At 40.1% G+C, this 12,428-nt stretch overlaps 1 protein-coding gene across 4 annotated transcripts in view; it reads right to left on the bottom strand.

Annotated features, from left to right (window-relative positions):
* Nucleotides 1-12,428, bottom strand: part of grik4 (glutamate receptor, ionotropic, kainate 4) — a 348,334-nt gene that overhangs the window by 64,866 nt on the left and 271,040 nt on the right. For all 4 annotated transcript variants that reach the window (XM_074678961.1, XM_074678963.1, XM_074678964.1 and 1 more), the window contains exons 9-11: nucleotides 9,327-9,488; nucleotides 5,146-5,298; nucleotides 2,144-2,248 (exon numbers count right to left, since the gene is read on the bottom strand). In XM_074678961.1, coding sequence (XP_074535062.1) covers nucleotides 2,144-2,248; nucleotides 5,146-5,298; nucleotides 9,327-9,488 — 420 coding nt within the window. The remainder of the gene's footprint in view (nucleotides 1-2,143; nucleotides 2,249-5,145; nucleotides 5,299-9,326; nucleotides 9,489-12,428) is intronic.

Genomic DNA, 12,428 nt, shown 5'->3' with positions numbered 1-12,428 from the left:
GCTGCCCAAAGCCTCTCACCACTTGTATTTAATTACAGTCTAATCTCAGCCTTTGTAAGCCCGGTAAATGTGTTCAATCTTGAACAAATTGAATAATACAAATTCCCTGGTTCCTGGTGACAAAGTTGGGCAAAGAAATTTAGCAGAGTGGATGAGGAAGTAGAATGAAATGTCTGGTGTTGAATGCAAAGTACTCTCACATGAAAACAGCAAAACAAAAGTATTTGTAGCAAAGCCAGATGTCTGATTAGCCACTGATGCAATATTTGAGAGGTTTGCAGTTTGGACTGCTGAAAAATTCTGTTCATTCGATGGAAGTTTTAGTCGACATAAGACCCCTGAACCAGGAAAATGACCCAAGACCACAGATGTTGAGTAATTCTTTTTTTTTTTTTTTTTTTTTTTTTTTTAACAAAACTCTTTTATGTTATAAAACTTCAAACTTGTTAGGCTTTTAAGGCCAGCCTCAAGTGGACAATCAAGGTACTGCAGTTTTCAAATCTTCGGCATGGCTTCATTTTACAATAACTGAGGTTGCTGTGAGCTGGAGGACTTGCTTAGAGGTAGGATGTTCACAATAAACAGTAATCCCATAATTGGACTATTTCAAGATCACTTGGAAAGTCCTCACAGGCACTTTAGTTTTCCAAAACATTTATCTAAATAACTAACTACACTTGTAACACCCTTATGTTGAATACTTCTAAAAAACACCCTTTACAAATCTTTATAAAACATTTGGTCTAATGTTGAATTACATTTGGTTGCTTTACCCATTTTTCAGTAGCCTAAGGATGCTTACGTAGACACATTAGACCACAGATTATTTTTTGTTCACTATCTTCGTACAACAAATATAGTACCCTAACAAGAAATTGAGATTGTGTTTCTCTTTTTTGAAGTTTTATCTATTTTTATTTATTTCATTAGTAAAGTTGACTCCCATCCAATGGAAATCCCGTGACCTGCAGGATCCCCCCAAAAATGTCAGCCTCTAATAGGGCTGAATGATTCTGGAAAATAATCTAATTGCGATTTTTTTGGACCAATATTGCGATTGTGATTTAGCATGCAATTTTTTGAGAGGGATGTTTATCTTCTACATTATTCACTTAACACAAGCAATAAACCGTTCTATGGTATGACCAACACAACAAAGCATAGTGTAACATACAAACAATTTTTTCCTGTTTGCCAGGCCTACATGTCATGTTTATAAATAACATATACCTTTATTTAACTCTTACAATCACAGTAGAATATTGACTGATTGATTTAACTTTAGGCCTTATAGACCTGTAATAAAATTATCATTAATTACCTTAAATAAAATCAGAGAAAGGAACAAAGCACTGCAGAACAACAGGCCTATTCTGAACACTAAAATAAAAAATAAATATGAATCAGCCTTTGCTATTTGAAAATTGCATTCTATTACATTGAGATGTCGGTTTAAATTTGATTAATTGTTCAGCCCTAGCCTCTAACCCCTACTCCAGCCATGAATCAACTTTTTGGGTTCTGAACCAGAAAGCCCCCAAAAGACAGCTCATCAATTCATAAATGCACCTGTGGAGTGAAATAGACAGGATGGAGGTGTCTCATTGATGTCACACACTGGTGTGTTAGAATCCCAAAGATGGTAGATCGTCATATTGTAATGTCAATCCCAGCAGTGAGGCTGAAGCCTCCGGGCACTCAGCTACCATCCCCAAACGCCTGATGATAAATTTTTGTATAACTTTGTGTAGAAGACAGGTAAATCCACTTTGTCATTTGGAACCTTGACTCTTCAGCCAGAGAGTAATGCGTATCATTTACAAAATAAGTCAGCTGAGCAAAACTTATCACAGCTCCCTGCTCCATGATTCACTTGGGCTTACATCTCTGCCATAAAGACAGCAAATATGACATCCACCAGCAGGAGAGTTCTGCTGAGATCAGGACTGTGCTCAAAGCTTTGCACTCAGCAATAACAAGTGCATTATGGCCGATGAAAATAAAGGTGTGAATCACTTCAAGTTGTAACTTCTTTCACACGAGCATTCTTCTCAGCCACTCAGATGAACTTCAGTGTATCGCAGGTGCTAATGTTGTTACTAATAATAACTGATGACATTTGTAAGACTTGGAGTTACTTTACCTGCCTTAGGCCTTCCTTGGTGTTCTGCATGATCCTCAGGGCGTAGTTAGACCGCTGGCCTTTGCTGTTGAATTCAATGTGTCCTGTTAGACCCTCCAGTTCTACCTGTCCAACAGAGAGAAAGCAGCGAGTTAAAAAGCCTTGTCAGGAAACTCACTGCTTCCCTCTCAGCGGCACCCATCACCAATATGACTGCAGGCCACGTTACCACTACTGGCTCTGTGTGGACCTTTTCAAATTTAGAAACACAGAAAACACAAGAATGAAGCTGTTATGTCTTCAGTTTACAGCAAATAGAAAACATTTATCACATTTTCTTTCTCAGAGAGAAAAGATAAACAGTAATATCATATGACAGGTTTAAGCAGTTTGACAGCCCATCACTTATGAACATTTTTCCTAATAGAATAAAAAGCCTAATTTGATGACAGCTTATATTTATCTCTTCTTTTCTTTTGTCATACAGTACTGTAGATTGGATAGGTGATTATCCTTTAAAGATTATGAAAGTACAGATCACACAAAGTAACAGGCTTTGTTGGTATTACATTATTGATTTCATCTCTAATGCTTATTGCTGCTGCAAGAGAGACTGATAAAAAAGTGCAACATCTCATAACCAAAACCCTCATCTCTTTTGGGAAAACACTAGCACATTTTTGCTTTCTTGCTGAAGACCAGGTGTGAGGATCTAAACTGTTTTAACTTACGAATGCTACCTGGCTGCTGGCAGGTGATTGGTGTTTATTGTGAAGAAAATTTCAAGTTCTCTGTCAACATTGGTTTCAGTGTCCTACTATAGGGACATGGTTTTCACGCTGTCCCCTGGAGGCAGTATCACAGTGCCCAGTCTTAATTGGCAGACAGTCGTGTCATCTGTTCTCCAGAGGAGGGACTCTCTCCTGTTATAAAGGCTGATGTAATGTCCTCTCTTCTGTCATCAAGCTCTTTTTACTTCTCGATGAACCTCCCAGAGGGGAGTGCTGTTTACACAGAGCGCTAACCCCACTGTCACTGTTACCAAACACAACCCAAAGACTGCATAGCCAGCTGAGTTGTTCGTAAGGGATGGCACCAGTAGATGCACCAGCCAGCAGCCATACTAGGCACTTACTGCTTCTTGAATTTATTCATCAGTGCTTGCCAAAAACCTGGGCCTAATCCCTCCCAATGGACTGGGGCAGGACAGTGAGCAAGATTTCTGACTGTTTGTGGAAAGAGCTCAACAATGGTGTATACATGTGGGTTTGATACTGTAAGGTAATAAAGACTTCAATCGGAGGTAAGACTTAAAAACCTTTGTTGCTAGGTGCCGCTCTGTTGTGGCAGCTCTCTCTTCTTTGTCTGTTTCTAGTTATTTTTCATCATCTTTGTATTTGGAGTGGATCATTATTTTGTACGGTTCATTTGTTGGTCATGGACTCCAAACTGTTTTTGTCTTCAGTGATATTTTTACTACTTTTTCTCCTGTGTTTGTCTGGAGATCCTACATGTAACCATGGCCTCATTGTTTACATGGGAAATCAGCTGTTAGCAGCCTGTAGCATGTCAATGCTAAGTGATGCAAGGCCCAATGTTTCCCCACAAGGTGAGGAAAAGGAGGTGAGAACGTGTTGGTTCTCAGGTGTGAGCTAAGAAGTGACGACATGGACCTGTCCTTCCATCATCGTTATTGGGAACGTAAGATCTTTCTCCAATACGATGGACAAGCTAGCTGTGCTAACCCAGCAACAGAGAGAATACCAGAAGGCAGGCTAGCATCATGCTATTCACAGACATGGCTAACATAGCTAACACCAGACACCAATGCCAGATTGGAAGAGCTTCACCTGTTGTGGGCAGACAGGATCCAGGAGACAGAGACTGAACAGACTGCTGAAGGAGCTCAGTCCTGGACCCAGTGGAAGTGGAGGCTGGCTTTTGCACTTTCTATACACTTTTTTACTTTTGTTTTCCTTGATTGCTGCTGTGACTCCTGAATTTCCCCTCGCGGATAAATAAAGTATTTTCATTTCCATTCTATTGTATTCTATTGTGTTCTATTCTAAGACTGTACAGGTTTCACCCATTTCAACCAGTTCGAATGATACTGGATTTGTTTTTTCATGGACATAAAGACTTTAAATGAGTAAATCACCTCTTTGTGAAAAAAAGGCATTATTCAGAGAGTACAGATGGAGCAAATCCAGAGCAGTTTCTTTCTGCAGGCCTAGCCTCTGAAAACTTAAATCTTCCTGCCATGGGACGGTTGCAGCATTAACCATGGCACCAGAGCCTCCTCTGCAAGCTTTGCATGAGATGATGATGTGCCTGAACGCTGAGCTGGTTTCTTTCCAGGGCTCAGTGTCTGTTATTTCAACATTCCTTGATAAAGGCTTGTTTTTCTCTGTCTAAATGTATTTAGCTGCCTTCCTGGGTGGTTGGTAAAGGCTTAGGGGGCAAAACAGCAGGTTAAAATCCTCTCATTTGCCAGTTCAACAATGGCACGAAGCCAGTACTAAGAAACCTGACTGCCCTATGGTTTTCTCTGAAGTGATTTGCTTTTTGAGTCACTGCAACTGGTAGTAAAGCCCCTTCTTCTGGGAAAAAAATGTTGTGTCTATTGCACAATGTAATGCTGCTCAGAATGAGATATCTATTGTGTTGGATAATTGAGATTTATTCCTTTACCCAAAGTAATAATCTATTGGGTTTCCCTCTAATTTGGAACAGCAATTCATCAGATCATTTCAGTAAAGCCTGAACAGATTTTCATCACTGACTTACTTTGATTTTTCAGAATGTTCCAGAGCCCAAACCATGTATCCTCAATGCTAGGCTTAGCTAAATGACTACTGTAAGAGCTCTGTCTAATCTGTAAAGACATGAGAGCAGAATCCATGCTTCCAATCCACTTAAAGAGGGAATGCCCAGGGCTATCCCCAAAATGTTGCATCATTATGAGGAAAGTATTATTCAAACCTACAATCTATTTGGATCCTGTCCTGCAGAAGCAATCTTACCATCCTCAGGTAGTTCATGAGGCTGGTACCGTGCTCCCAGATCTTAGAGGACTTGCAGGAGAGCTGAGTGGCACCAACATTCTGGCTTCGGTTCAGCTCCTGGACAGCTGCCACCACCGCGTATACCGCATCAAAGAGCAGAGCTGAGGAGAGCTGCACAGGGAGAGGAGGGAAGACAGCGAATACATTATACAGCTGTACGGACTAAAACACACACACACACACACACACACACACACACACACACACACACACACACACACACACACACACACACACACACACACACACACACACACACACACACACACACACACACACACACACACACTGTAAATGTAAGATGTCAGTGGTTAGTTGTCAGTAAGGGGTTAACTTATCCCTGGAGTAGCAGAGAGATTATTCCATTAGATCATTAGAGAGACTCTGATTTGCTGACAGCAATGAATCCACCTCCCCCTCCCTCTCCTTCTCCTTCAGTCTCTCACAGAGACCCCGTCCTTCCTTCTCATGCCCAATGAAGCTGGCACACCCTGACCATTCCAATTACTGCCCACCTCTCTCAGAGAGGGCCAGAAAACCAGGTGAGAGGAAGCTTTCCCTCTTATCCTCCACTACAGACAGACCCATTGTGTCTGACTCTGCACCTTGTTATGTACATTTGATTAAAATTCATGACGTCCTGCATTAGAAGCTCAAAGAGGAGGAAAGTGTGGGGCTCTCTGTTGTACACCTGTGTGTAGTATCCAGGGATGACATGGTGCTGATGTTTGGTGAACACATTTTAAGCAGCACTCAGAGATATTGTGATGACAGTAAATTGTGGAGAGCAAAGAGAACCACTTAAGGCCATGAAACTGCAAGACTGTAATGTATTACAACCTTAATTGGTGGATCGCTAATTGAAAGCGTTATGGTGCAGACTAACAGCCTGTGAAGACATTACAAGTACAAGTTGATGTTTAGTTTTCACTCGTAGGAAAAACATCTTGGTGGAAACAAATTTAAAGTTGCACTGTTGAGTACTCTTTAAAAGTGAGAGGCAAAATGCTTCAACAGTGATTCTGAGTAATTCACCTCCCAGAAGATTATATCTACAACATCAAAATTGTATTGTAGTGGCATTTATCTGTTTTTTTAAACTCTTTCTTTTCAGCTTTCTCATCCATTGCTTGCTGTTTTTTGTATCAAGAGTTATGAGACACAGAGGTCTGAATGTTGTTTGTTAGAATTACTCTTTTGTGTTAAGGTTAAGTTAATAAATGTTTTCCAAGCATTTCAGTCACATGTTGCAAATCTGCTAATATTTTGATCAAAGAGATAAGGGAATGACTACTTCAGTGTCTGCGTGTCTGTGTGTGGTATTTGAAGACAATAATGTTTCTACCTAATGTTGTCTCCTGTGAAACCTCATCTTTATCCCCTCCTAACATCCAGCAGCCTGATTTTTCCCAGATGAACTTTGAGATCTAAAAAGGTCACTTGGATTCATTGTGGATGAGCCTAATAGTTGCATTTCATCTGGACCTAATGACTGTTAATGAAACGACAGCATATTATCTCTGTGCATGTCTAAATGAGTTAATCACTGTCTTGCTCTGCCTTCACCAGCCTTTATTCTTTATGCTTATTAGCTTATCAGTCAATAGTCCTAATTGCTGGAGGCTCAGAAGCATCTTAGTGACCTACTGTGCAAAGAACACAACTCTTTTTATTCTCTGTTCAAACTATTCTTAACCAATTTCCCAACCCAGCTGGTGTGAAGCAGGAGAGGGTGACCGCTGAAATGGGAACAAGTATGCGTATCTCAGTTATTTAATTTGTTGTGACTTCAAACAGAGAGAGATTTGTTCTTTTATGACTTTCTTCAGTTCATGGTTACTAATGGAGTACTTGGGAAAAAAAAAACTGCACCCAGGTGTTTTTTCTTATTAGATTTTTGTATTGCTTAGCCATTATTTCAGATTACACACAGTATATTAAGATGAAGTAACATGAAGATTTAATTCAGTTCATCTGCCGACTAAATTCTGACCGGCCCAATCAGGGAAGAGAGGCGAGAGCTGTGGGAGCAGACGTGACGTCAGTAGACTTTCGTACTTGTCAGTGTTCCTTTGATTCTTAAGTTGACTTTACAAAAACAGCAGCAGTCGTCTAGCGCCTTTATCACAACTGTTTCTCGTGATTCAGTAGTTGTTTGTTTATTGTTTCTCAGCAGTGGCGTACATAAGCTAAGTCATACCGTGGCTTGATGCGGATTGGTCTGTAGTGAGTGTGTCAATCAGAACAGTCGTCCAATCACCAGCTGCTGATTTTTTTTAAAAATCCCGCCTCTGAAAACAAATCGGAAGATCTGCTACCCAGATGGACTAGTGAAATATTTCCGTGGCGGATATATGAAACTGTCCGTCTGGTGTGTCAGGTTACACTGGTATAGGTGCATTTTTAAAATAAATTGTTAGTCAATTTTTTTTAATGTTGCCTTGCTTTTTTTGTTTATTTTATTCTTTTAGTTTTCTTTTCCTTTTTTACATATGGACCCTGAGTCTGAAATAAAGCCTATCTATCCATCAATCTATCTATCTATCTATCTATCTATAACCATGTTAATTTCCCTACATGTTTAAGTTAAATATAAATTAACATTGTGTTCTGGGGAATTACATGTAGAAAAAGAAAAAACAATGAACTTAATTTCACTGATCCCTGCAAGCAAGATCTAAAGCTTAAAGGAAATTTATTTTATTCCTCAACAGATATGTAACGCTTTTGTTTTTAAAAGTAAAAGTTCAGTACTAGGCTACATTTAGCGCTATTCACATCATCTTCTCATCTACTAACTCTAACCTCATCAAGCAGAGCTAACGTAACCTCACTCTTCTTTTTATCGATAGTTTGAACAGACCACTGCAGAATAACTGCTGACTGTGGGTTGGAATGAATGTTAGCACAAACAGCTTGGCCTCTGTTTTAGCCTTTAGCCTGTGCTCTATCATGTTCCTTGTTTTCAATAATTTGTTCTGCCTGTAAAGCACTTTGAATTGCATTGCTGAAATGTGCTATAGAAATAAACTTGCCTTGCCTTGCCTTGCTCCTTTTTAGCTTTCTTCTGCTCATCTGTTCTTTTTCTACAGTCCAGTTCCAGTGTCTGCCTTAACTACAAAATTAATCCAAGGAACTGTGCTTTTTGAGAAAAACACAGGTCTGTCTTTTCTGTGAGACTTAGTCGGCCAAAGTGGTGTTGTCATAGGGACTTCTGTTGTAAATCAATCCTGTCTAACTTGCCTGAAAAAATAGCATTTACAAACAACCTTCTTTAGCACTAATAATTTTGAATTGTGGATTAAGATCAGGTCTATATCAACTGAGACTTTTTCAAGATCACTAACAAAGTCCCCACAGCTCCTTTAAGCTGGTAAAGTCATTTTTTTACATTTTATGCTGATGCCATTTTTTTTGACTGTCACTTCTGAGAAAGAAAAGCCTTAAAAAGACAGCACTGGTTGGATTATTTAAAATTTTGATATTGATTCTAACATGAGAAACTGTTAGTTCAATCTCATAATAGAATTCAAAGAGTGTAAGGCTACAACTGTAAAATTCAGATGAATGGGGACCATATTTTTGAGGAGTGTAAACACAAACCTTCAACAGCAACCAGTCATTTATGTGTGAGCTGTGGCTTCCTTGATTGAGGCTTTTTTGATCTACTTATTTTGTTTTGCTGATGACAGTTTTTTCAAACATAAAACTACAGAAACAAGCAAGTTAAAAGCTCTACAAGTTTAGCTGAGAACACTGGATCCTTTAAAGAATGATTCTCTCCACTTTTACATTTCCTCCAAAACAAATTTAGCAAAGGTAGAGGCCGTTACAAATGGAATAAAGAGGGTGCCAAGCTCTGCTAACGAGCTGTCTGGGAGACGACAACTGCCTTAAGCACCACCAGCAATTACCACAGTAAATAAATGTCAGCTTTGTGTGTTTCCACTTCCAGGCATTGTTTTGTGTTTTCAGAGTTTTAGTTGGTCAGTTTAGGATACAGCGCTACACTTGAAGAGTATTGCCTTGGAAAGCTCAGTTTGGACTTGGGAATATATAAAGGCAGATCACATTGCTAACCTTGGACCTCGCTGTGTGTAGGATTATGTGTGTGACTGCGTGTGTGTGTGTGTACGTACTGGGGTGCCAGCAAAGGGTGCATGGTCACAGTTCTCTTGCCAGGAGCGGTTGAGGCTTAGCACAAAATCCTGGAAGAAGGGATGAGTTTTGTTGAAGACTGAAAAACCGACTATATTGACTCGTTGGTCTGCCACATCGTCCAGCCGGAGTAAAGAAAATTCCTGTGAGGAAAAAATATGGGAGAGAGACAGGCAGGGAGAAAAAAGATTATTGGCTGCTGACCTACATGGGAGCTGTCACAAACACTTGCATGCTTTATATAAAGTAACAGAGAATGTATTGAATTATTGTCAAGGTAAAAAGGGCAGATGTTAAGCAGTCATGTTTACATCTGATTCCATCCATCTCATTTAGTTTTCATTAACTCCAACCATACGAGGTGATTGACAAGAGAGGGTTGTTCATTTCTATTACTTAGCTACGCATCAGTGCTCAAAACCATGCATTTTACTTCGGCTGTAAACATCCCCCAGGCACTGTGTGGACAGTGGGTGAAATGCAAAAGGGCAAGATCAGAAAGAGCACCCCACAGCTCTTACTGCAGTTACCTTCAACCTCTACTGAACTGGAAGAACTTCTGAACCTGCCATGGTATGTAGGTTGTGTTATAAAGCTCTTAAAGCTGCTGAGAGGTCACAGGATTGAGAATATATATATATATATATAGGAGTGATGACAGCATATACTGAGAGCAGCCTTTGTGAAAGTCTTTTCACTTATAGATGTACCAATTATCTCTCACTGATTGGACACAGCAGACAACTCTAACAGAATTTTTCCACCTTATTTTTGAGCCATGGCACATTTTTAACATTGAATAAGTCCCACACCACACCAAATACCCAAAATATAATAAACAACATTCTGTAGCCTAATAACAATACAGTCACTTAAAGGTCCCATATTATGCAAAAATCACTTTATTACGTCTTTTAGTGGTATTTGTGGGTCTTTGGCTTTCCTCCCAGCCCACAAAATTTGATATTTAATGACAAAACCTGTACTAAGTAGTGCTTGTAAATGTAAAATCCTGACCTAAAATGAGCAGTTTGGATTTTGGTGGTTGGCCGACGTCAGCGATTCCCTTTTTTGACTAATCAGGAGCAAGTCTGACCTGATTGGTCCACCAGGGCAGATACCCCAAACCTCCTCCCCGCCCACTTCCCTCCCCGCCGCTGTAAACAGCCACATGGTTCCATGCACAAGCTTCTCATCTGGGAAGAAGACAAGACTAAGTGGCAAGAGTTCATTTATCAAGGAAATGTGCCAGCTACACTCAGTAAAACTGTGAATGTGTGTGCTAGTCACTTTACTGCCGACTGCTTTTCCAACTTTCTTCAGTGTCCTCTCTGTCTCAGTGTTAGCTTCAGGATGCTAACTTTAGCTGCGGTTGGCCTGTTGTTTTAGCCTGTAATGTTACGGCAAACGAGCTTTGCTGTTTTCTAAACATTGTGCACTTGGAGCTCGGTAGTCATGGTTACATGGTGCCGCTCTCAGTGACGCGGAAGAGCGGGGCGGTATCAGCGGTGGCTCATTTGCATATGAAGGTCACGCCCACTAAATCAGACTGTTCTGAACAGAGGGGCTATGAGAGCCTGGAAACAAGGCTGCTGTGCTTGATTTATTGGCTTTTTGAACCAGAACATGTTACTACCATTTCATGAAGACATCAATGATCCATATTAAACTGCAGAAAAGGAGCATAACATGGGACCTTGAAACGCACACACTGCAAAACCTCGGCTTGTTTAGATAAATACAAAAGAAAATCAGCTGTTGGGTGCACGTCAGTCATGTGACCTGAGCTGTGCCTCTAATTGGGCGAGCTCACGATCTTAATATCTTCAAAACTGCAGAGTTAGAAAAAATACCCCTTACAGTGAGTGCTGGGAGTAAAATTAGCAGTTCAGACAGGAAACGTTTTTCGAACCTGGCTGTAAATACGTTAATTTCTGCTGTGAAAAGGCTAAGACTTGTCTCATATTTTTACACCTGCTTTGTCAGAGTCAAACACCTCCTTAAAATGGCTTTGCAGGCAGGTTTTTATCAATGACTCTGTGACAGTGTGCGACATTTTTGACTTAGCAACAAGTTTAGCAATGTGGTAGCTAGCTTTTAGGGCATGCTCATTCACCTTTGTGGTTTGTTCTACAAAAGTTGACTGTTTTGCCATGTTTTCACATAGGTGAACAAAATAGACCACCTGCTTGTTTTTAAACATCAAGTGGTTCATTTGGAAATAAGCTTACTTAGAAAGCACACACCAAGCATACCAGAGTAGGTGCCGTCGCATCCTGGTGAAAGCAAAGGTCTGTTCAGAGTTTGGATTATTCTTTTCACAAACTTCTCCATCACTGTCATGGCTACCTATCTCATGCAACACTACAGCTGTATCATTTCTCCTGTGTCCGAGTATTAAGGCAATTAGCTACCTACTGCCACCCACTGACATGGAAGAAAGTGGATTACTTTTAAAAAACAGCCACGAGAAAATGGCATGTTATTAGTTTTTTAGACCTATTAGGTGAAATTGGATAATTTCCCACGACACACCTTACAGTATCTCACGACACACTAGTGCGCTGCAGCACAGTGGTAGAAAAACACTGCTCTAACACATCTAGGGAGTTTAATAACACTGAAGAGACAGACATTAAAACAGTTACTTAGAGGTGACCTGTGGCAGACCATAAACAGGCTGTTTTCCAAACTGTCATTATGCAAAAAAAGTGTCTGATATGAGTTATAAGTACAAAATACTGAGCATCACTGTCATGAAATCAATTACAGGGAATCACTCTAAAGCTTTATGACTGCTTTTTTCAGATTCAGCTTCTAAAGAAATAATGAGTCCATGATGAAAAAGATAGATTGATAGACAGATAGATAGGAACACAGATTGATAGATGGACGGAGAGATCAACAGATATATTTCCTAGAGTTATTACTAGGGAAGGAAGTCTCAGGACAAATGTTCTCATTCCCTCTCTTCATTTATTTGTATCTCTCTCAGCATCTCTGGTAGAGGGATCTAAGACATGCACTAACATCGCTAGCAGGAGATGCAAGGGTGAAACTTGAGGGCGTTGGGATCCACCCCA

This window comes from Halichoeres trimaculatus, unplaced genomic scaffold (assembly GCF_033239565.1).
Source record: "Halichoeres trimaculatus isolate MK-OKI-2021-1 unplaced genomic scaffold, fHalTri1.1 fHalTri1_scaffold_9, whole genome shotgun sequence".
Lineage (NCBI taxonomy): Eukaryota > Metazoa > Chordata > Actinopteri > Labriformes > Labridae > Halichoeres > Halichoeres trimaculatus.
The sequence above is the reverse complement of the archived record's forward strand: the minus strand, read 5'-3'. Positions and strand labels throughout refer to the sequence as shown.